This window comes from Chroicocephalus ridibundus, chromosome 2, assembly GCF_963924245.1.
Source record: "Chroicocephalus ridibundus chromosome 2, bChrRid1.1, whole genome shotgun sequence".
Classification (NCBI taxonomy): domain Eukaryota; kingdom Metazoa; phylum Chordata; class Aves; order Charadriiformes; family Laridae; genus Chroicocephalus; species Chroicocephalus ridibundus.
In genome coordinates, this window is record NC_086285.1 from 18,999,667 (window position 1) to 19,025,655 (window position 25,989).

At 39.3% G+C, this 25,989-nt stretch overlaps 1 protein-coding gene across 1 annotated transcript in view; it reads right to left on the reverse strand.

Annotated features, from left to right (window-relative positions):
* Positions 1–353: 353 nt before the first annotated feature.
* MYO3A (myosin IIIA) overlaps positions 354–25,989 on the reverse strand; it is a 121,176-nt gene continuing 95,540 nt past the window's right edge. Inside the window, exons 27-35 of the mRNA XM_063324623.1 lie at positions 25,070–25,232; positions 24,326–24,412; positions 21,115–21,238; positions 19,006–19,984; positions 17,980–18,118; positions 7,948–8,057; positions 5,433–5,473; positions 3,586–3,726; positions 354–1,764 (exon numbers count right to left, since the gene is read on the reverse strand). Coding sequence (XP_063180693.1) covers positions 1,650–1,764; positions 3,586–3,726; positions 5,433–5,473; positions 7,948–8,057; positions 17,980–18,118; positions 19,006–19,984; positions 21,115–21,238; positions 24,326–24,412; positions 25,070–25,232 — 1,899 coding nt within the window. The 3' untranslated portion in view covers positions 354–1,649. The remainder of the gene's footprint in view (positions 1,765–3,585; positions 3,727–5,432; positions 5,474–7,947; positions 8,058–17,979; positions 18,119–19,005; positions 19,985–21,114; positions 21,239–24,325; positions 24,413–25,069; positions 25,233–25,989) is intronic.

Here is a 25,989-nt window from a genome sequence, read left to right on the forward strand (position 1 = left end):
TGCATGCGCCCACACGGTTACTAGGGCTGTCCCCCCCACTGAAACCTCTTGATGTTTTAAAACATTGCCCTGGTGGTAAAGTAAAAGACAACCAGCCTAGGCATGGTTCCACGTGTAATTGCAGAGCTCTTCCAGTTTCCAGATCACACCGGCTTTAAGGAAACGTAGAGGGTAACTCAGGCTCTCCACGGCGAGAGGCTGGTGGGAGCTCTTCCCCGCCTCGCTCGCTCATGCCCCAGTCTGCAGCATTTCGTCAGTCCTGGGTGTAATTCAGACACAGCCAACCGTATCACTGCCTTGTGCTTTTTTTTTTATTTACTTTATCAGTTTAATAATACATGAGAAAGCAACTTTAAAACAGATTTCAAAATTTAAACAATGTATCGCAAATTTTACATCGCAGCAAATTTTAATTTGGTGCACAGCCTTCTAACTACTTAAAGATCAGGAAGCAATGGTTACCTGTCTCTGGGGAAAGGGCCAAGCGTGGCGGGGGGGAACAGACAAAAAACCAACCCCCGTGGCTCGCTGCTGCTGCCAATCGTGGGATTTAGGAGATCTAAGCAAGGGAGCAGGATCAGGCCTTTATACTGGCATCATGAAATTTGCCTTCTCTTGCTTTGCAGCTGGGAACATGCAATTATGAATCCTGAAAGGAAGTGCAGCAATTATCTGTGTGGCTTCTGTGAAATAAGGTCTTTTGAATAAGGAATCAGGGGAAAATTTGAACACGGTGGCTATTGCTTTTATTTTCACTTAATTTCTAGTGGAACTGATTAAGAGTGATCATTACATTTAGACAGCAATCAACCAGAGAGCATATTTCTATTCCTTTCTTGGCACCCCAGAGATTAAGATTCCTAAAAATCTAATGCAAAGGAGAACAAAGCAAACACGATTTAAAAGTTCATCACTTAGTCACAAAGCTCAGAGGCAGAGGAGTGGTCTGGATATACTTCTCATAAATGGACGTCTCCAACATAAAGATTATACACACAATATTGACCTTTAAAACTGGCTACTAGCTTTACAGTAAAGTCAATAATGAAATGAACTGCCATAGTATCCTATCCAATTAATCATTTATGCTTGTTTTCATTAGAGGGACACTTGCCCAAACAGTTCATCCCAAAATTTAAGCATTGTAAACCTAAAATGAGCAGAAATTCCCCTATGGTGTTCTTGTAATTTTTTTTTTCCTGTAAAACAATTTATTAGAAACAATAACTAAGGTTTTCTGAAGGTGCATATGGGAATTTGAAAGCTTAACTAGGGAACTATAAACTAAATGATCTATTTTAATTGGATGAGACTGATGAAATGTAAAAAAGAAAGAAATGTGCACTGAGGAAGGTAAACTAGATTTAAGCTGCTTAATGTCTAATAATTTTAAGATGTAGCAGTGGTATCCAAAAGAAAGCCGATTTTTATATTAGGTGTTTTTAAAGTATATGGTATGTGACTGACAGCGTCCCTTTGCAACGGTGTTGGGCTGTAAACCACAGTAATTCATATTCACATGAACACACACGTTGTAAACTTGAAACATTGGAGATTAAAAAAAAAAGAAAAAAGGAAGCACATGGTATAAAATGATAAAAAAGATTATGCTAATAAAAGCCAAATGGCAGCAGGAACAGCAGCAGCAGCTAGAACTGCTGGATAAGGCGCCGGCGCTGTGAGGTCTTCCGCAGCAGTCGTCTGTAGTCATAGGGATTATCTTCCATTTTACTCTCTTCCAGGGGGCTTTCTGCAACCCTCGACCTAGGGATTAAGCGCAGAAGTGTTTTAGAAATTAAAGTCAAAACATTTACCTTGGCAAACACTCCTAATCGACTGCTTAACCTCCACCCCCGGGAGAAAAAATAAAAGGAGAAAGAAAAAAAACACCAACTGACTTTGCTAGGCCTCTTCCTGTGCTACATAACGCAGGCACCTTGGAACAAACACATTATATACTAAAAGCAGATGAACACAGAACAACATGTTCTTCTACGAACGGGACATAATAAAAGGACATAAAAACATTGAGAACATGGGGATGTTTTGCAGTAGCGTTTGCCTGATGGTTACTGAACCAGATTTTCAGTTGGCGGACATTTGTTTGCTCTGTTTTTAACCTGCCTGTGGAGCCCACTCTAAGTGTCCATCTCTTTTTTTATTTTTTTTTTTTTTCAGATGGCAAGATGCATTTTGGAATCCACCTCCGACAGGCTGGAATGGTGACCTGGCACATGGAGCATGTGTTAGCATGCAGCAAGATTAAAAATAAAACTCAGTTACTTAAAAAGTGTATTCCTCTGAAATAATTACAAAAATTTGTAGTGTTCTACACCAGCCAAATAAAAAATATTCGATGCTTCACTTCTGTTGACTGAAATTACTGTATTGTCTTTAGATCCACATGACCCCATTCGAGAGATACTAAAGTGCTGAAATGTTTATTAATTGCATTCATCTGGCCTTGGAGGTAACAGTGGAAATTTAAAAGTTACACAGATTTTTTTTTTCGCTATGTCTGATTTGGATGCAATCAGAGCAGCACACGGTAAAAGGTAAGAAATTCCTTTTACTAAACTCAGTGGCAAAATTCTCATTCATCTAAACCGGATCTCAGGGTTTAGATTTGGTGTAATTGACCACCCTAGAAATGCAACCTTTTCCAAGGAATGTAAACTATATGGTAATTTCCTGATATTATTATATTTAATTCCATGCCTTCACAACACCTTCCTAAAGCTAATTTAGATCCTACCTGAATAAATGTCAAAAATAAAATACGTAAGGGGCAGAAAATGCTCTACGAATATTTTCTCTGTTTCTATGTATACATTTTCAAATTCTGCCATCATCCCAGGCTGAGTGTTTCCCTTACGCCTTTGACCTAGATATTTTACAATTTTTTCTTACACGTCTGAAGACACAAGAAGATAAAAATATATAAACATATATAAATCTGTGTTTGCACTGCAGTGTGTGCGGGGGGGGGCACTGGCAAGAATGAGAATATGAATTTCCTTAGCCCAGCAGAGGTCACCCTCTATGAAGCCTGCGTGGGAACAGAGGAGGTCGAGCAAACCCTCCCTTTAGGGTTTTTCTCCTGGCTGCCCACCTTGGTGAGGTCCAGCACAGGCTACAAACGCACATGCGGGCACAGGACAGCAGGAAAAGGAGGCGGTCAAGCTGGTGTCTTATCTGCAGAAAGCAGGCAGAAAGTTCGGCGCACATCCACCCTATTTAAAACCTAACTGCTCAGAAATACATTTTTTAGGTTCTGCTTTAGTTTAATTTGATTTTTTTGATCAGAGATTTACAGCAGGATGTCTGTCCATCTCATCTAGCACTTGGGAAGCCAAAAACTAGGAGGGAGGCTGAACACCAATCATGCTAGCATTTGTCCCTGCTGCATAAAGATGGGAAATTTTCAGATACGCATTTTTCAAGCTAATTTGGCAAGATTCCATGAATAAAAAAATAGATTTATGTCTAATTTGAAAGTGTATCGTTCTTTTTATGAATCTTTTGGCTATCTCAACAAGGATATGCAACATTTATTTTTTCCTATTATTATTTTGTATGAATTACCGCTCAGTAGCTCTTAAAATTGAAGTCCTGCGCTCAGCTGGGTGTCTCTTCTTTCTTGTGGTAGAACTGCTGTCCTTTGAGGTGGAATCAGGAGATGAAATTTCTTGGTAGTAGATATCTAAATCTAGCACTTTGCTCAGACTGTCGATAAATAAGCACACCAAGTTAACAGTTTAACTTTTCAATATTATATTCAACATGCAAAAATAAGGCAACCGAATATCATTATTAGTTGTGTTTATGTGTTGAGGATCTAAGGAAAAATACATATAAGCACAAGAAATCAGTCTCTGAAATGTGACTGCTGTACCATGCAGATATTGAGACTTTTGAAATGCTAAATACTTTTAGGTGTCCGTAAAACAGACATATATGACTGAAATTGTTTGGGTTTGCAATTATGCTCAATGGAGAGGCATTTTTATGGTATAATTCATCTGACCTATTTTAGAGATCTCTTTGAGGAAGAAAGGAATCATTTTCCTAAAGATGACTATTTTTTTCTCTGAGTACAAGAAGGAAGTCTAAAGCAACTAGTTCAGGTATCGGTGTCAATAATGCAGATGTCTGTTGTTCTGTTAGATGAATGCTATCCAGGGTATCATAGGTACAGAAAAAAACAATCCCAACATCCAGTTTAGAATAGATAGGGAAAAAATAATATCCTAAAAGCAACCTCAAAAAAGAAGTTCAGAATTCAATTCTCACATTGGTAGAAACCAGAAATAACTCATCGATTGCAGTTGCTATGTTCTACTTAACACAGAGTCAGCACGTGAAAGACGATGCAGTCATGGAACTAGTAAACTAGATTTAAGATGAGTGAAACCTAACTGAAGCCAAATGAGAGAAAACACTAGATTTGGATCTTTTTTTTTTGGGGGGGGGCTAAATAGGAGACAACAGTAGGTGTGAAATTTTTTTCAGGATCAAAATGACATCCGAAGAAGAGCAGTAACAGACAGGGACATTAAATGAATCCTTGAAGCAGTGGCATAATCAAGTGCAATTTAAACTGTGGTTGAATGAACCTAGATGCTGTGAGCACATATTACGTGCATATAATGTCACGTAACTTCTTTTAAGTTTTTTAGATTTTTTTATTTTTTTTATTTTAGATACCGAGTTTGTATTCTGCAACTTCATCTCGCATCTGTGACCAGGCTCCCATAAAGCACATGCTATAGTACCAGAGCAACAACACCTGGGAGCAGCAAAAAACCTTAAGTATAGAAACACAAATAAAATAAAGCTACGATGTATGTCAGGAACTGTGAAGCAGGTGTACAGCACACGTAAGAATCTAAGCTACGGAAGGACAGAATGTATCTATTGCTTCCTTTCTTTCTACAGCGATCCATCAAAATAGTTACAATAGACTTCTGGTTGAAATTTCAATGGCTGCTCTCCTTTACCTGTTATTAATAATTATTGTTTTATTTGTTTATGATGTATTTCCAGTCATATATTTTTAGGAGAGAATTTTAGCAGTTTTTGTATTTTTGCTAACAAAAAAGAACTGGTTGCTCATTTGCTTTGACTGGAATTTTAAGCACCTTCAATTATTTTCTGTGTCAGAACTATCTTTGATGTGGACCTTATCTTAACTTATTATTGTGCTTGTGTTGCCATGGTAAAGGGCCATGCTGTACTAAACTGAATGACTGAATTCTATAATGGATTTTTGTCGCTGAAAATTGCATATTTTAACTTTGCATACGATGCCCTTCCTGTGAATCACCAAATTACCATGCTTTTTTAAATGCTTTATTCTCCTGGTTGAAGTACAGCTAAGAACTATTTCTAGAGTACTAAAATGACAACAGTGAGATAATGAAAAAATTTACCTTTCTTTTCTTGGTTTCCGTTTTTCGTCTTGTATTGATTTCTAAGAAAATACAAAGTAAAATACTAAAAGGAAAGCTTATACAAAGATACAAGTCATCCGTATGTTAGGCAGGAGAGGGTTGTTCATTTTTCCTTAGAAGAAAGTACAGAGAATCTAATTTCTGAGTAAGTGCCACAGAAAAATCTCTCTTCAGAATCTTTGAGACTGAGAATGGGATTAGCATTGTTGCTTCCAAATTTCAGTTGCCACACTGTGAAAAAAAGCTAAAGTAATCTCAATCAGAACAAAAAAGGTGATCTAAACTTTAAAATATCTATAGTTGTTTTAATGAAGTTGACAACACTCTCACTGAGGCAAATTTACTGTGATGCCATGAGAATTTCCATGAATACACGGTGGGAGCAGGCATAATTCTCGTCATGAATGTCAATGCAGTCTTGTCACAGGTTTTAGTAGAACAAAATGGACATTTAAAAAGCAGTATACTAGGTGGCAGAAGCACCGTTAGGATACAAAACACCCAGAAAAGCAGAGGAGAGAAATTTATAGGGAATGTGAATAATTTCTTATCTCTAATGGATTTCTGTCTCTACAGCCAAAACAATGTTATGTTGCAGCATCTACAGCATCGCGCTCCAAAAGCAGTATTTTTAAGTGCAGATGGTCTTAATTTTGGTCTTAATGGTGTTTCTTGCAAACAAGTGAAAACTTATTAGAATTAGTGAATTGTACCACTGCAAAGTCACTGAGAACCAGAAATCCTGATGGACAGACACTTCTTATGCAGGTAAATGTACAAGATGTGATTTCAAAATGCTAGGCGGATCTAAAGAAATAAAACCCAAAATAAACTTTTAGTGCCTTGTATGAGCAATGGGCTATTGTCAGACTTCAGTTACATCTGTGCACCACTTTAGCTCATTTGATATGTAAGGAGATGAGAGAGAATGGCAGATGTCTAATTAATATCTGTAACAGAGAAATGTTGTTTTTTGCAGAAGACAGAGGAAATGTTTCAAAAAATGCACTCATATGGTGTGTCTTTGCTTTCAGGTGGTCTGAGCTTGATAATCATCTGTGAATACCTGCAGGTCACAGAGATTTTTAATAAGGTAGAAGATTCATGATAGCTGGAAAAGCTGACTACCCTCAAGTTAGAGCTCAATGACTTGCCCAAGGTCTAAGAATTTAAGAACTAGCAGGTCTCCTTTCTAAGCTTCAGTGTACGGGTATTTATACCGAACCTTTCCCTTACCAGTGTTAGGAAGATAGGCTTCCCTTTTTCATGTCTCCTTGAAAAAATACAACTAATTAAAGGTAATATTGACTAATAACTTGAAAAAGCTGCTGATAAAAATTTGTTTTAAAATTCCCTGGGATTACTGCAGTTTTTGTTTGCACTGATGCAATGGTTGTTTTCTGATATGGAGCTCGCCATGTAACAAATTAGCTTTCAGAAAATACTATGTTCCTGACTGTATAGTCTCAGCTTTCAAAATCTGCATTTACTTCAGAATTACACTTCACCTCAGAAATCTCCTAATGCAGAATTCAGTGTCACGCCTTTCATTTCAGTCCTGTATCTCACCAATCTTGCTTTCGCAAAACGAATCTTATTCTTACATGCCAATTTATTTTTAAGAATATAATTTCTTTTCGGAATATCACCGTTCCAAAGCTGTGTTATTTCAAAGCTTCATAATAAAACATAGCTGTGCCTTTTTTGGTATGCCAGACACAAGTCTCCCTAAAGGCCCTGGTGACACCTTCTGTTGAAAGGAGAAGCAATTGCTACGGTTAGTTTATTAGCTGGGCTCTCACCGGCTGTTAAAATAGGTCACTAAGATACAGGCACCTCGAGCAAATGAGTTTAATTGCTTTTTTGTTGGAACTGCTTTCTGAGCTGCTTTTACATTTTCTCTTTCCGCTTACTTTCTTGTCTTTTTTTCTATATTTAAGGGCACTGAAGTCAAGAGTGAAAAGCAGCCCTTGGTAGCTGAACTTGGACCAAAGGCTATATATAGAGACACTCAAATCCATTAGTCTCCTGAGCTGTTGGTATTTGCCAATTCCTTCATAATCACAATCTGACACATTTGTAAAGGAAGTTACAGTGTGCATACTAATACAGCCTATTTTAATATTTGCTCTCTCTGCAAGATCAAGCACTAATTTAGGCACTCAAAATAGCTCTCCGAATGAACCTGTTTCTCTCCCATGACTTACAAAGAAACTACAGAGACCGGACACTTAATCTGGGTATTGAAAGTGCAAATGCTGCTTCTGCATATAATGTGTGTTTAGGTACAAAACTAAAAATTGGCCTGACCTAGGACCAAACTCTGAACCTTAAAAATTTCAAATCTAGTTTGAAATGTGAATTTTCCCTCCTTTCAGCAGGGCACAGCTTTTATGTTGTATTAGAAAGGAATACAGTGAATCGGGCAATTAGAAAGAAAGTTCAGGTGGGAATTATCTGACAGTCTTAGCCCACAAAAGCTTGCTAAACTCACATGTATTAGAGTGTAGTAGGTGGAATCTTCTGGGTTATTTAATGTCTTAGGCTTCCGTGGCCTCCTTGGGGGTCTTTGCATCGGGCGAGAGTCTTCTACTTTGGCCGCAACTGTAAAAAAGCAGAAGATAGCAACGCTTATTTCTTCACAGAACAGAAGACTTTTACAAAATCGGGAAGGAATTTCACCAGAGAGAGCAAAAAAATCCATGTAACCCAAAAAAGCAACTGTTTGGAGCATTTCCATAACCAGACTGGAAAGGGGAATGGTTTTCTCCATTTAAGCCCTGACTACCACAAGGACAGATGCCATGTAACGAATGTCAGGCTGGAACCGCCCAGCCGTCTGCCTGGCACAGGCTTCTCCTTCTGAAAAGGGCTGATGCTCCACATTCAGAAAAGGACTCTGGACGGTAATGGCTACTGAAGTCTACCATCTCATAACAGGGACCTGGGTGGTCGGGATGATTTTTTTCAGACTCAAGTCAATCATTAAGGCGCCAAATGAGGGGACTAGCATTAGAACTCTGATTCAGAGGTTGTTCCTTTACATTATCATGGTGTAGTTTTTCGTCTCCTGCTGAGGCTGTTCGTTTCAAGCCATATCCTGTACCACTGGGCAACACAGTGGGACCACGTCCATCACATCCAGTGTAATCTAGCTTGGTGTACCCAACTTCCGGTGTCTATTTCTACAAAAACTTTCTGCAAACATGCAAAAAATGCTTTCATTCTAATGGAAACGAAATCCAGATTTTAACACAAAATGGAGTTGTGCCATTTGGAGGTATGCCAGACTCTGGCAATCTCCAAACTCAGAGTAAGACACTGACTTGTGGGTTACACTGGCTGGCACATGGGGAACTAGAAAAACACCTTGGATATTTGCTTGTTAAAAATCTATATGCAGTTCTGACAGCGCTAAGATATAGGGCTGCTAAGGGTTCACAGGCTTATAGGTTCTGAGACCACAGAACTGACTCTGAGGGGCTGAGGAACCAGAAATGTACAGCATGGTGAGCGTGATCACCTTACATTCAGCTTCAGCTATCGGAAAAGTTAATAGGGGGCTACAGCAATTCCTTCATGGTGGAAGCAGGGGTTGCAGGGCAGCAGAACACCTATGATAGAGATGGGTCACAGGGACACATACAGGGTGATGAATGAAGTCACAGCACAAGGTCTAGCAAGGTGAACTGTTGGTCCAGGTATATTGCATTATGCAGTGAGGTTTCAGATTGCCCTTGTCCCATCACAGAAGTATTCAGAGGACAGTCCATGAGAAAGAACATCTCCTTACTCATAAATGAATATAGTGTGAGGGTGGCATGAGGATCTAGCTCCCAATGAATTACTGAAGTGTGTTCTGCTGATCTAATCTTCTTTCACATGAAGTGACTTTAGCTCCATAACCCCAATGTGCTAACTACATGTGATTGAGTCTTAGAAGGAAGAATGTATTCTGTTCCCTAATGACCATCAGAAACCCTTTTACATGATAAAAATAAAAACTCTCCCATGTACATCAGGCATCTTTTTAATTAAGGAGGTGGCACAATCATTTTAAATGAGAAACGATCAGTAATACATCAGTGTTGACTCCTGCAAAATTAGCTGTGTAAGTTTTCTGTTATGTGTGATAAATAAAGGCTTGTAAAGGTCATGGATATACAGAGGAGGCAGGATGAATAATGTTAATTTGAATTGTAGTTGGATAATGATTACATTTATTGTTTTAGTTTCTTATCTGAAATGCAGTCTGCTTCTCATGTAATGAATGAACAAGTATCTTTTAACATTTTGCACTTAAGAGAACAAGGGTGTTTTTCTAAGTCAGGGTACAGATAATTCATGTTAAACAATGAAATTTAGATGCAATAAATTCATTTCAGTAACCTGTATTAAATATAAATTACATTCTTTGATTTGAATAGGTATAGCAGGTCTGACTGTGATTTTATGTGGGCTGTTGTTACCCTGCTGCATTTCAAATGGGCCACCTGGAGTTATCTGAGTTTCCATTTGCGACAGTGTAGAGGCATATCTTCCCTATTTTATTTTTAAACACAACAGGAGCCTAAACTGGAAAAAATGCCTTAAAAAAAAGCCCTTGAAATTCAGTGTAGTTCAATAGAAACACCAAACCCCTTGTGTATAGGACATTTTTGAAAATTCTGTCAAAGATCATGACTGCATGAAAAGTTTGAAAAAGAAAATGAAGCCAAATTGGGGGTTTTAGGAAAATCCCAAGGAAGAGGCTCTCAGAATACCTAAGAAGTTTTTATTGTCCCCTAAGAATTCATCACTATGGATGCAGTTACGTTATTTAATTCATCACTGTCAAACACATAAAGCATTATCATATTCCAGATTACAGTAATTCCAACTGAAATTACATGTATACTTCTTGTGTATGTGCTCTGCAAAGAAGACTCCTCTTACATTCAAAAAACATCATTTTGACAATGAGAAGGGTTTCGGTAAAAAATAGCTTTTCATCTCAGCACATGCGTTGTACATATGTATGAGTTATGCAAAAGAACTGAGGGGACAGAAATACCATGTTGGGGCAGACAGCCTGCTAAGCTTGGACCTCCATCGTTCCTTTTTAAAATTGCATTGAGGGCTGAAAATGCAGTTCTATCTCCAAATTACACAGTAAGTAAAAACAGTTTGATGGGTTTAGCTTTCTTTGTTTCACCAGAAAGTGAACCTGTGATTTCCTTCTGCGCTTAGATTTGTGTGTTTGTTGCTACTGAAATACAGCTGATGTGGTAGTTGCTTGTATTGGGTAACACACTGCACAAACTAAAATTTGCTTTCTCATTAGTTGCTGATAATTCCAGAAATCATTTACTTAGTAGAGTTACAGGTGTAAGGCAAATTAGATACCCAAGCCTGATAAATGGTGAGTTTGATGCGCTTGTTTTCCAGATGGCCTATACCTTTCTGCAGTAGGCAATGAAGCAGAAAGGAGGAGTAAAATCATTCACTTATTAATAGGCCAATTACGTTGCTTCTGGAGTCCATTACAAAGAAAAGGTTTTTATTGAAGCTCAGGCTCTCCATAGTAAAATATTTTATAGCCTATTTTTCCTTAAGACTTCAAGTATCTCTAGAAAGATCTGGCCGTGTGCTTCATATGTAAAAAGAGAACTGATGCTTTCTATCTAACAAACATTTTAATACATACGTCACAACACTGATACAAAACCCATTCACAACAGTAGCCGTCAAAGCACTTTCCAAATACCAGGTTGGCACTATCATCCCTATCCTAATAGCAGGGTAAATGAGATGCTCTAAGCAAGACACACTGAGTCTCGCTTAAGGTTATGTCCCACTTAGCCATGCAGGCAGCCAAGGAGCTGGACCGAAGGACTGAGCCGAGACTCCCGGCTCTGCTGCCAGCCCATGCCCTATGGTTATACCCACCTGCACAGCTGCTGCCGGTGCTGCGACACATTCCCGTGCCTTAGAAGCAATATGTAGAAGAAATTGGAAACAAAACCATTTGATGCCCCACAGACATTCCTTTTTAAAGCTTTTACTAACAGGAAGACAAGTTGAACAAGTTGAAAGGGAGAAGGATCTTCCTCCAACTGCTTAAGTGCATGCAGTCAGTACGCAATTAGTCAAAAGAAGGAGGTTTTGCTCTCATGACATGGATGCCTTGCTTTTGAACCTTAACAGCAAATGTCAGCCACGCTGTAACCCATAACCAGGAAGTTCTATCTCTCTGCTGCCCAAACCTGAAGCAGACTGTCAGAACATACATTTGATCAAGTGATGATGGAAAGTTTAATAAAAGTTAAGGTCATTCTCCGTGAGAATGAATTACAGAGTTAAGGGTCAGCAAAGGTGTGTGAAGAGTGTGGCTGCCAGGTAACATTAAAGAAGGTTTAGTAAATCTATGGAAAAGTCCTTATTCCTATCAGTATCTCAGCTAGCTCGTTTAACACTACCTCAAGGGTTCCCCCATAAGTTTCACACGCAGTCTTTGACTCTGTGGTGCTCAGTTACAGGTATTACTACTTTCAGTTCACGGAAAGTTTCAAATACACCGAAAAAATAAGAAAAGGGACAATGAAATTTAGGCCCAGCTCATTTGATGTAGGTGTATCCTGAACACCGCCACAAACTCCAGAAATTGCAGAGAGCTGCATGTGCTTGAAACATTCAAGTATGAGCAACAAAAGCTTGAATAAAGATGAGTCAGTATCAACAGCCCTTTATGTTGAACTGTGTCCGCACATTCTGACATACAATGATAAGCCTGGAAGACAACATGGATGCTAATGTAAATTAATGTATGACTTACAACAGATCTTATACTGAAGACTGGAGAAATAGTGTGGTTACAGCTGTGATAAGCATCTAATTGATGAAAGGTCTCCATTTATTAGGCCACCTGGAGAAACGGATAAACCCATCTTTGGGTCATTTAAGTGAAATGTTACATGTTTGATTCAGTGCTGTTCCACATCTACAGGGACAGGAAGCATAAAGCCAGGCTCAGAATAAAGTGGGAAGAAAAACAAGAGTAAGAGCAGTAATTGTATGGGGTTTGTAGAGGGGCTTGGAAGTAATCAGGAAAATGCAAATATAGTAGCTGGAATTCCAGGACTTGTTAATGAGAAGTGAAGAGCTATTACTGCTTACAACATTTATGTGCATGTCTTTTTACTGTCCTAACTGTACACAGTATGAGGATGTAATTACTCAAGTTTGGGATCACACAGAAAAGCACTGCTCTTCAAAATTCTGGTTCATAATTTTTAGGCATTGTTTATTCATGGGATGTTTACCACAGCCAGATTTGGAAATTACAGTTGATGGGTGCAAATGTTTAGCAATCTGGAGAAAACAGAGGGATTATTCTGGCAGAGACCTAGAACTAGGAACTGCAAGAGACTGAGAACTTTCCGATTGCATCCAGCAGGAGTGGAGAGTGTTTGATTTCTCGCACCTAAGTCCTGCTCGCCCCACTGAGAGAAGCAGTTTCATTCTCTGGCTGACACTAATACTCCCACTTTGGAGCGTCTGATGGCCTGGGATTATTCCTGTTTAGGAGAGGATGTTTAAGGAAAATGGCTGCACTCCATTTCCATGACCTCCCAAATCTTATGCTCTGCATGGATCCGACCAGATCTTCTACGACCTGGCTACATGGCATCCAAAGGGCCGCTCCAGTACCTGAGAACGACCAAACAGCAGAAGCCCTTGACTACCCTGCTTTTCTCCAGTCCCACACCTCGGTGGTCCCTGGCTGGCCACTCACTCGCAAAGAGGAAAGACCAGCCAGTGAATACTGCTCCGCACACCCAGCGCTACACGGGCTCCCTCTTCCTTGCAAGAGCTGCCCACAAAACCCATGCAAATAGTGCTGTGGCAGCCTACAGCAGGAGGAATCCTGGGTGAAAACCCTGCCCGCCTCACTGCTTTGTGCAGCTGAAGAGGTCCTCAGCTGCACCGGAGTTCCTTGTACCATGTGAATTTCCTTCTAAATATAGAAAATTCTCTTCCCGAGATTTTGTACTTGAACTGTCATTTAATACTTACAGGGATGGGCGCCATTATTCATCTGGAGAAAACAGAAAAAATTTGCTCCCATAATGACCAAGTTCCCCTCACTTCAGGCTTTGCCCTCAAAAGACTTGACGGAGGCTATTTGTGCATCTATTTTGACACCACTGTAACCCAAGGCTCACTAGCAGTCCAAAGGTGCAGTCCTGGGATGCAGCCATTATGTTTAGTTGAAAGCATTTAAGCAAGCAAATATAACCTACTCAGAAATTCAAGCCACAGGGAATATTGTTTATTCCAGGAACCTTGTGCAGCTTGCTTTACGCATTTTTATGAATACAAATAAACTCGCTTAAGAACAACTTAACCTTGTGGATTTAAGATTCGTTTAACCTTTTTGCTCGTATGTTCTTTAAACTGCAGGCTTTGTATTTTTATTAAAATAAACAGTTTTGAAAATCTGAACGTTTGTCACAGTATGCCGCCCAGCTGCCCCACAGTTTCTCCCCTTCTGTGGGTTGCAACGTAATAAAATATTTCATCAGAGGAGCAGGTAAATTCTCAAACTGAACAACAGCCACCTGCCCACAGATGAGGGCAGACAAGTACTCCTACCTGGCATACAGCAATAAAATATAATTCACGTGTTACAGCTGTAAAACGACATATAAAACTAGTGAAGCTGAGGAGTAAGTGCAAATAAATGTAAATGACCAAAGTAATTAAAAATAGGTAAATACTACATGATTTAAAGACTAGCTAAAGCTCAACAATCCTTGCCTTCATATGGCTAGGAGAGCAAAGGTAGCCCTAGAGGGAAACCTGCAGTAAAAACACATCCTTCTGTACATGTGTGTGTATAAATTGTACTGTAACACATAATGTAGGCAAGAAGACAGGAAGGCCCCTCCCCTGTTTAACAGAGAGTGAATCACTCACCATGTCTCCCTCCTTCACTTTAGTGCGATAATCTGCAGTACATTACCTCATGTCTTTGTTTTGTGTGGTTATCTTACTTTATGGCATACAGGAAGAAAGTACGATACCCAGAACGCTGATAACTCTCGTGTTGCAAGCAGTACAACCTAAGTGAACTGAATACAGGCATATTTTCATTTAAATATTCTCTACATGTAGTTAGATCATGTTTGCTGTAATAGCTTAAGACAATGCAGCTTTGTGATTGAGCTCTGTAATGCTTAGGCTCCAACCAGCCCACAGCCAAGCTGGGGAATTACTGCAGCGTATTTTCTTACTTCAGTACCCTGTGCATTGGTCATAGCTGGAAAGGAAACAGTTGTCCTGTTGTGTGCATTATGTTCAAAGGTAGAAAAAAAAAGTTCACATTCCACACCAAGAAAGGTCTTTCAGCGGACTGGTTAGCAGTTATGAATATGGCTGGGGATGCGAGAATATGTAAGTCCCTGCTGCCGCCGCTCCATACCCTAGGTGAGCAGCTGAGCCTGGTGTCCACTGTCAGACCCACTGTGTTGCAGAGAGTAAAACTTCCCGTCATTGCCCGAAAGGCTGGCAGAACACAGCGCTTGGGTAAAACCCAGCTGGCCTTCCTTCGTGCTTTTTTAAATGTCTGGCAAAAGTCACCTTCGTTACATTTATCACAAGTAGCCACACAAGTTGTACAAGGTACTTGGGTCAACAACCGAACACAGCAAACACAAACTGTGGCTGCCCAGCTCAGACCAGCTGGGCAAGAAGGGCCAAGGAGCCAGACCCAGCTTAGTGTAATACTGCCTCTTGTGTCAAGGGAAAATTGGCTACAGAAAGATTAGGAACAAGAGTTCTGTCCAGAACGGTAGGAGGACTGTTTTTGGGGTGGTTTGATTTACTGGAGCAGAGCATTCAGTGACTACTGGACAGCAATAAATAGGCTGGACGGACTAGTTTGGTTTGAGATAAAAGGGGTGAACTCATGCTTTGCAGTGTTTAAGGGCCGGTGGGACAACTTTAGCTGGCCTGCGCTTTAGTGGCACATTTCTCTCTAGTGAGTTCAGTTACTGCTTCTTAGTCAAATAGCACACGCTATTTCATTTTAAACGCATTCAGCTTTGAAAAGAGTAACTCCTTCGGAGCTCTGTACTCACCTTGTCTACATGCCAACTTGCAGCAATTCAATCAAAACCAAAAGCATGTGTCCACCGTATTTATTTTGAAAAAAATATTTTGCTAAAATTCTGCATGAGCCATCTGAATGAGCATGCCTTGACTACAAAGTGTGTTTTAATCTACATGAATATGGGCATTCAGGACTTTTTTTTTTTGATGCTTCTTACTGTTTTAAAGTTACAATTGCTATTGCTGACATTTTTTGTAAAATGCAATTCGTTAAAATAGCAAACACTAAATTTTTGCACCCATAAGATAAAGAGAAAAAAAGGAGGGACTTGCAATTAATCAGAATTTTCTTACAGATTTTGCCTGACGCACAAAAGAACTAAGTGCTGTCATGTCACACATACAGTCATTTGTCAGGAGAAAACATAAAGAAAATAAATCCTCCTTTTGTTAAGACCACCCAACACTAGGTTGTAAAAAAATCTTATTTCCTTTTATTTATTAAAATGAGGCCAAAGAACTGGTCTCTTGTGCAACTCAACAACCGTTTCAGCGTTGTCTTAAAAAGCGTTTTGACTTGGTTCAAAGAAATGTATGACATTTCTCATGTCAGTGTTCAAAAGGATACAACGCAGCACTTTCACACACTCTACCATTAGAAAACCACTGTATTATGACACCACAGAGGTTTAAAGCAGCAGGACATTTTTGGAGATAAAGGGAAGTGAGGTGGCTGACAGGTCACTACTTTAAGCAGGGTTGCATGCACAGGACAAACCCTGGCATCCTTTTGCCTCCTGTAGAGCTACTTAAATTTATAGCAATGTGAAGGGTAGACTTTGCTCCATTTTGCACATGGCATGAACATACTGATACACTTTCACCTGGTTCACTTGTGAACTTTAAGTTGAGACCTTTAACTGATAAAACAGGCATCCGTGTATTCCCTTTCCCTCTATCTATGTCTCTTCTCTGGCTTCTGTAGGAAAATGTGTAAGAACCAAGCTCTTTTCCAAAGTATGCATTTTTTAATTCCTCAGGTTTATCTTGTCAAAAATTAGCAATATTTCATAGAGAATTCAGTGCAAACCCGTTAATGACAATCCCAAACGTTGCTCTGTCTTTAATAAAAGATCATAGCGCTTAGTTTTCCATTTCACATTTATTTTCTCTTGCAGATTTTGGTCTTGCAAATGGGCTGAACTGCATAGATTATCTACTAGCAGCCAGTTTACACTTAGGGGTTTAGCTTTCGTAAACACTAAGCCCTCATTTTAGCAGCTTGCTCATTTGAGAGGACTGCAAAGCGGGGGTGAAGTAATTTTAGGTTCTCTTCAATGTAGCCATGGGAACAGAAAGAAGTTTCAGCATACATGACAACTGAACTCACCATGTTACAGTGAAAATAGTACAATTAGCTCTGGGCAGCGAGGGACAGTCCTGGATCTGGTCCCAGCTGTGCAGAGGCGAGCAGAGATCTTCCCCAGAGGCAGAACAGTGGCGCGGGCTGGCACAAGCCACCCTGCAGAAATGGAGACCCACCCCGTCATCTGCCATGTGTGCCCCTCATCGTCCTCCACATCTGCGGCCAAAGACACAGGCTGAGGAAATCCCCTGTTATGTCTATTCCATCTGAAGAGGACTGAGCAGCTCAGTCAGCTCCTAGTGGACCTCTCTACGGGGCACAGGTCTTAATGATCTGCATGCTTTGAATCCCACGTCTTCCACCTTAATTCTCCCAGTGCTCCCCACTGCCACCTAACCTGCATTTTGGGAACCCCCCATGCCCATGTTAACTGGAATATAAATAACATTGGAGTGTATTTTCACAGGTAATGTCCTCTTAAGTGAGTTAAATGGATGCCAATTATTAATAAAACTTTACTCGTAATTTTAAGGACATGCCCACCAACGTGGGTAGGAGTTACAAGTTTTGATAGCCTCAGTTGCATTTGTGGATAGCGAAAACTTTACTCATCATATATACAGCAAACTTTGGTAAATTGTTTGACATAGTACCTAAAAAATATTTTGTTTTTAAAACATAGTCCCATATCTTAACCAATAGCACACACAGTTGAGCAACATATGAGTAAAAATGAGCCAATGTGGAATTTTACCAAATAAATGTATTCCTAGAGATGCTATGTCTAGGTCTCACAATGATTCATTCACCAATCTTAAGTAGCGCTGCAACAAAATACCAAGAAAATGATAAATATGTAAATCCCAACCAGGCTTTAATAATTTTCTGGAAACTATGTTCCATACATGTATCAACAGGGGGCTTAGTACAAAAATACATAGCCTGAGTCATATGACAAGCCAGAGCTAACTCATCTACTAGTACCAGTTTCAAAACATGACTAGGAGTCGCTTCTTGACAGTCCTGTTTACAAATGAAAATTCTGCTAACAGTAAGGTTCAACATTACCTGACTGACAAACGTGAGAAGAAAGTCGGCCATTAGCTTGCTTGTCTTTGGACAGCATCACAGGTCTCAGCTGATGTGATAATATCATTTCATTCAATTTTTGCTGCAATGCTAGGTAGTCTTCAGATAATTTTGATATCTGAAAAATATAACACAGGATTTTACATTATTATATGAGTACATATACATGTTCCAGGGTAATCAAAGGTAAAATAGTGGACTAGAGAATGAATTTAAAAGGTATTGCTCCACCTACTGCAGTGTAGAACCGTACCACATTTATGTCCCCAATCCCCTTAAAAAAGAAAAAAAGAGTAATAAAAAGAGAAGAAAAAGAAGAAGAAAAAGAAGAAGAAAAAAAAGAATACCAAAAGAAGAAACAACAGAAGAAGAAAAAGAAGAAGAAGAAAAAAAAGAATACCAAAAGAAGAAACAACAGAAGAAGAAAAAAAAGGGGGAAAAAAGAAGAAAAAAGAAGGAAAAAAGAAGAAAAAAGAAAAAAGAAGTAAAAAGAAACAAAAAGCAAAGAAACAAAGAAGGAAAAGAAGACATGTAGGAAACTCCACGCTGCAGCCCAGTCCTGCAGCTACTTCATATTGGCTCACACGTGAGTAGACGGTGCCTTGCTGATGCAAAATAGCTTCTACAGCTGTAGGCATCCTTCTCTGCACATGTGTGAGTCCCTGACATTGACACAGCAACTTTTAGTTTCATTTAGAGAGACATTTTACAAGTTTACTGAATTAAGGACCTTGCCTAGTAGACGTACATTTCCACAGAGGCAGAGCTTCTGCATTTAATCTAAACCAGGTTAAAACTAACATAATTTTTAGCTAACTTTGTCCTTCCCTATTTTCTGAAAAGGGTATTTTCCCTTGCAGCCCAAAATATGCATTTTTATAGAACAGTCATTACAAAATCTCAGTCTCAGTTTAAAGAGAGCCTCTGAAGCTCGTAAAAAAACTTTGCTATTCTGTCATTGCTCAGAGTATTATGCTCAACATACGTAGCTCATATGCTTCTTACCTGCCGCGAAAAGGCTGCCAAATCACAAGCCTCTTTCTCTGAGTCTCCCTTCAGTGTCTTAGAGTCTTCAGCCTCTGTACCGGTGCTTTCCCTATCTTTTGTTGTTTGGGGATCATTATTTTGAACACGTACTGCTTCTGTTGTCTCCTTTATAGTTTTCTCTTGACTTTTGGAAGGTAGTTTCCCTTCTTTTCTGAGCTGTCCCCTCCTTCTGTAACCCCGGTAACTGCTCTGAATAACCACGGCTGCCTTCTCTTTGTCTTCTGAACATTGTTTTTCTGCCTCAACTTGCTTCCTTGAACCTCTTAGTGACTCTTTTCTTACAATTCCTTTACATCCTGTAGGCATCACTGCTTCATGTTTCAGGTGGTTTCTTTCCGCATCCCTGTCAGTCCTGGGCTGGACCACAGCAGATTCTTTATTTTGCCCATCTGCACTGAGTGTGTCTTGGTTACCTTGCTCCTGTTGGGGAGCAGGTTCAGCTGTGATTTTGACAGAAGGTTTCCTGGACAGCTCTTCCAAAGAGGCCTGTTCTTCACCTTCACCAACATGTTCTACTGCAGGGTTCTGCTTCACAGAAGCTCCCTCTCCTTCAGTGGATGTTTTCTGTTGCTCCTGGACATTCCCTGTGTGACTGTACCCAGACCACTCGCTGTCAGTAACTGCATCAGCTTCATCTTGAGTCTCCTCGTTTGCTGCTTCTTCCAGTGAATCATTTTGAGCTGGCTGCAGTTGTGCTTCAAGGAATTCCACAGCAGATAATTCTTCCTCTGCTATTTTTTTGTGCTGTTCCTTTATATTTTTACGGACTCTGTAGCCTCTGTAATGGCTCTGAACAACAACAGCTGCTTCTTCTTCTGTTTTGGGAAGGGCACTCTTCACTTCAGATGGACTTTCACCATTATCTTGAAGTCCTTCATCCTTTTCCTTTTCGCTAACGGACGCTGCATTTTCAGTTTGTTTCTTTCTAAGTGATTCCCTGAATGGAACAGAGGTTTGGGCAAAAATTATAGCTGAAGGAGATGAAGGATAATGACAGCTTTACAACTACCTTTGGCAGTGTTTGTGTACTAAATGGCAATTTGATATATTGCAACATGGGGAAGATGTAGTTCGTATAGCTAGAATTAAATTCAACAAACCAATCCCTGTCTTTCTGATGATTATTATTTTTTTAAAGTGAAAAGGGACGTCCCTGTTAAATTCTTCACGGAAAATTGCCAGGGGGACAACCTAGGCTGCATGAGGGCTGATAAAACAGTAAAGAATTAATTTAAACGTTAACAAAAACATAAGGCAGAAACTTTTTAGCACCTCAAGTATGTATAAATACACACAATCCTAAATGTATTCATGAAAAAAAACTGCCTCAAGCTACACTAGGAATGCAAAAAGAATTATCCTGGCCATAGGTCCAGGTCAAATTTAAAAGACCGAGTCCCTAAACCGTCTTTGTTACCATCAATAAAACTTCAGTTCCAGGTGAAATCTGCCAACCTGTACCTTCTCTCTGAAAGACTCTGGACTCCTTCACAGCTTTTTTCCACCTCTCTGGGCTAGTCTCCACTACTTAAATGCTGTCTCTGAAAAAATGATGGTGATAAGCAAAGTGCTGCTAGCTCCATTTCAGAGATTGGGACTAAACCACATTGCAGAGAGATTTCGGATGTGACTTGCCTCACCTAACTTTCATCTGTTTGATCTGAGCAAGACATCCGGGTTCCTGCTGTCATCACCTATGCTTATCTCTAACAGTGACTTAAGATGAGAAGAACAGTTCCTTGCAGAGAGATGCCTATTTCTCGCTCTTGTCTCAGCTTTTTATGATGAGCTATGAAAAGAGACTAACCTACAGATTACGTTAACATTACAGGTAAGCACAATATTGTTGATCTTTCCCCGAAATATGCCTTTATTCCCTGGCCTTATAAATATGAGAAAATTGGCTACTGCCATTAAAAACGTTCACATAAAAATACATTACTTCTGCGTACATATCTAGAATAATCCTAATTTGCTCCACTTTTAGCTTACATCACTGTTCTTTCGCAGAATAGTTACTGAAAAGGAACACATTTGAGTGACATAAGAGAGAGAAAATAACAGTACCTCCTCCTTTTGAAGATCTTCCTCTCCTTATATCCCCTGTAGTGAGACTGAATTGTTATTGCTGCTTTGTTTCTTGCCTCAGTTAGTTCTTTTCTCTTCTTCCTGAGTAAGTATCCTCTGGCAACTGATACAAATTGTAATATAAAACAACCTTAGGCAACAAGCACTGTATGTCCCACACGTTTCGGAGAGTCAAATGCTAACAGCATTAAACAAAAAACAGTAAGGAAATACGGATTGGGGTGGTTGTTATGATTACATTTCATCTTAAATTATTCTCCCCCACAAAACTTTTTTGAGATTTCAGAAAGCTGTACCCATTCTACATGAGGATACAAACAAGCTCTTTCTTTGTACTTTATTGGATTAAAGAAAATACAGGAAGATGCAGAATGAAGCAGAAGCATAGTGGTATAGAAGTGCCTCTAGAACACAGTGCTCTCAGCTTCATGTACCTGCTTTGCCTGATTCAGGCAATTGATTTGACTCAAGTCTTTCATTTTCCTGGGAAACGCCTGATTATCAGGCTATTGAGATTACCAGGCTCTCTTCTGGCACAGACTTGGAATTAGCTGAACATTCACTAGATCAGAGACAAACTGAAAATTTTATAGCTCAGCAGTTACAGAAGACTTAGCTCATGCTTCTTTTGCAAAGACTCATTATTCAGAATGAAAAAGCTCAGCATGAAAGATGTGCTAAGCTCCAACGCAACCAGGTGCACTGTGGCAAGGGTACTCGCTACTCGTGCTTTGTGGGAGGCACAAGTTCAAGTTTCTGGTCTGGACCGGCATGAATAAGGACTCAAACATGGGTCTTCCCTAAGACATGTCGGCATTGACTAGTCACTAGAGGCTTGATGCAGTTGCCAGCACATAGGTATATAGTGCCATCTGAAGTGCTCCAAGATAGCCAAGACATCTGCATGGAGCTGGCAAAAAGAACAAGACTGACGGGACTTTCTGTAGAGAGAAAGTTGGGTATACCACATGAAATAAAGCTGGAGGCCAGGCAAGATAACCTAGGGCATCTCAAATGACACTAGATACCAACATGGGGGCAAATGAGCTGAACTTTTGGTGGTTTTGAATAAAAGGAATCAAACTCTAGGCTTTGCTGACTATAAGAGGACTTTAGACACCTATGTCACTTTTAGACATCTACACTGAAATGTCTTAATCAGAAACTGAATTGCATTCAGAATGTTGCTTCAAAAATTCCTGAACTGGCAAATAGTTTCCTAATGGGAACTGGCATAGTCTCCACAGTGCTGTGATTTGGACAAGTCTGCAGTTCCAGGGATTCAGCACAAATCCGCTAATCCTTGGCAAAATAAAAAGAACATAGTGTTTTCTCAAAAGATTTTTGTTGAACTCTAATTCCAAATGCAGTAACAAGACTATGTGGATAAAGGATTCAGGTGATTTAAGTACCCTGAGGAGACAGCAGATATGGGAGCTCTTACTCCAACTCTGCTGAGAGTGTTTTGCATCACAGGGAAAGGTGACGCTCACTGAGGATTGGGAAGGGAGCATAAGCAGCCTGTTCTAACACATTCACATAACTTGGTGCTAGGTTTTATTTGCTTTAGCCTTCCCTACTCATAATTTAGACAAACTTGGGTGCCACTAGATGCAGTGGTTCAGTGTAAGAAGCACTGTATAAAAGGGACATAAACTCCATCTTGATAACTGGATATATGGCAAAGGAACCCAAATACTTACTGGAAGTGGCACAATTGGGTTTTATACTGCAGTCTGACAGGGCCTTAGAAAAGGGCAAACTGGAATAACTCTAGAGTTTCTTGGACCTTTGAGACAATCCTCATTCCATTTTCATAGAAAAGCAACTCAACAGGAGTTATTTTGAAATAAATCAAGTTACATTGTCAATGGACATGACAATATAAGCTAGGTCCGGTCCTTTTAGACTTATTCTGGTTCACCTTTGAAGTTTCCTGAGAACTTTATTATGAAAGCTTTGTTTTCAAACTAGAAGTGGAGTTTTGTATTTCTTTAGAAAGAAATGGGGGGGGAAAAACCCAAGAGAGCTAGGTAGAAGTGGACTTCCTTTTTGTTCTGGCTTCTCATGCAGTGAAAAGAGTTGAAATGAAACTGGACACAGGACAGAGAAGGCGGACAAGAAGAAACACTGGGGAGATCAACAAACAGAGTGAAGAAGCAAATTCATACTTTTGCATTTTCTAAATGTCCTAATATAATTGACAACTTTCAGATGTGTCATTATTTTTGGCACATCACTGGACTTTATACTGCTTTTAGATTGTTTTCTACACCGATTAAGTTCTACCAACTGTGGTGAAGTGCTCTTCAGTACACACTATCATTGGCTCAGTGCAATTAACATATGCATCTGACAATGATTAAAACCAGCACTGGTGTCAGTATATACTCATGAAGCCATATCTGAGGTAATTTAAATCTAGATAGCCTGGGTACTGGCACCACTAGCTTATATTTGGGGTTGCCAAATATAATATTTTGTAATTACTGAAAGTGCTGTGCAGATTTGTGCCAGCTGTTTTCAGACCTGCGCCTCTCTACTTGTACTGCTGCTGATTTCAGAGCTGCCTAGACTGCATCTGGCTCAGGCAAATCTCTGCAGGGATGGGGGAGATGGAAATATAGGGAGGAAAAAGGGATGTCACATAGCGTACATCTGGGCCCAAAGCGATTATTGCTACAGAAGAGAATGAATACTTTGGTACGTTGGACTGAGCGATGGCAAAAAAGAATCCAAGACATGAGTGAAATTACAGGTTGTAGTCTTCTTAAACATAACTATTACTGATGCATAACAAAAGCATGCACGCACACATTATATACAGACAGAATCATATGGGGCTTCTACAATGCCAGCTGTAATACTAAGACACATCAGACTAGGAGTGAAAAAGCTTGCTGTACCATTTAACCAGCCCTATCCACAGCTGTGGGAAGTGCCGCTAAGCCACTTTGAGGTACAGGTAATGGAATACCTTGACCCAATTCAACCACTGTATATAGATAATAGATAAATTATAATATATGTATTATATATAATAGTCATATTATATATAACAGATAAATTATACCTCAGAATGTGTAAATGTGCATAGCCAATAAGTGTGGCTAGGTAATAGCAAAGAAACTGGATCAACATATTGTGTATGGATAGCACATAAAAAGCCAGGAAAGCAAAGAATTCTTACTTGCTTGAAGTCTAGTAATATATTCTTCCACTTTTTTATTATGTTTTGCATTTGCGTATTCTTTACGAGCAACAAAACCCCTGTAAGCTGAAAAGAGATGTCAAAAATTAAATAATCCATTAGGTACACAAAAGCCTGTAAGAATAAAAAAAAGTCTGGAAGGAATTACAGAACTCTATTAAAATATTCATAAATATTTTGGAGGCTTTATCTTTCAAAAAAATGGCAAACAAGCACAAGAAGTAAATGTAGATAAAACCTACGTTTTATGGTTAGTAAAGTTATTATGAATGAAATGAATAGAAAACACAAGAGAATCAGAATGTAAAACAAGATGATGTTTTAAACGTATAAAAAATTTCAACTGATGTCTCCATCAACAGAGTAATTGGTCTTATTATCTAGGACGGTTAATACATTTTATTTTCATTATTATATTATACAACCTTGTCAGAGCATGTCAGAGTATTATTAATAACAGTATCATCTGTGCAATCACACCCTTCCATTGTTAAAATTGCCTTTTAAATGTAACATTGATAAACGTAACTTCAGTACAGGGACTGTCATAACCTGGTTAAAATAAATTTTTCTTCATAAGAACAGGTATGACCAAGTGTAAGATATTTTGTCAAATGCAACAGCAGGAAAACAGCAAAATCCACATCCAGCGTGCATATCCATCTATCAACTGTACACATGCACTAGCTTTAAGCAAAATGTTAAATGTTTTAAAGTTATTACCTGATTGTATTTTAATAGCACTTTTTTCCCTTTGTTCCTTTATCTTTTTGTATCTCCTTGAACCCAGCCACCCTCTCACACAAGCTTGAATCAAAATAATCATGTCAACTGTCTCCTTCCGCATTAAATTTAGCTGCTCCACGTGATAGTATTTGAGGAATACCTTACAAAGAGTAGGAAGACAAGCAAAAGTTTAAATTACCCTCCCAGGCCCTGTATTTACTCAATCCATTTAACATCAACAACAGTTACAAGTTGGTTTCAAATGATGAACAGATTCTTTAGCTGTAGTACCTAAAGGATCATTCTTGTTAAAGATGGAACTTTGATTTTCTGGGGTATTAGTTTACCTTACCCTCCCTTTCAACATCTGTTGCCAGTCCCTGCTTGTTCATGCTTTCATGGGAAGATGTTTTAAAGTCCCAGTGCAAAACGTCAGTCTGTAACTATAAATCTGTTTTCAAAACTATGAGGCTGACAGTTTTGCTAACCTCACAAATCTGATGTATGTTACACAAATGTGATCCAAATCTGGAACCTTCAACCTCTCTGCTTTCCAATTTTAAATCTAAGGCATTGTTTTTTTACTAAATTACTTTTATCAAGCATGAAGCTCATATAACCCCTGAAAAACCAGTCCAGCACAAGGGATACGAACCCATTCCTGGTGTATTTTAGGACAGGATAAAACGTGTAGAAAGAACTTGTGCAATTAAGACAATAATTATGCTTATTTTGCAGAATTCCCCTGATTTTGATCACTCGTTGGTACAGATACAGGTTAACCCTAATTAAAGTAAACGTAAGCTATAGATCTCACATCTCAAGATATGCTTCCTTTGGCTGCATGTTGCCCATCAGCCTCACTAAGACAGCAGAGGGAAATAAAGACTGAGGAGGAGGTAACTCCATGGCTTCTG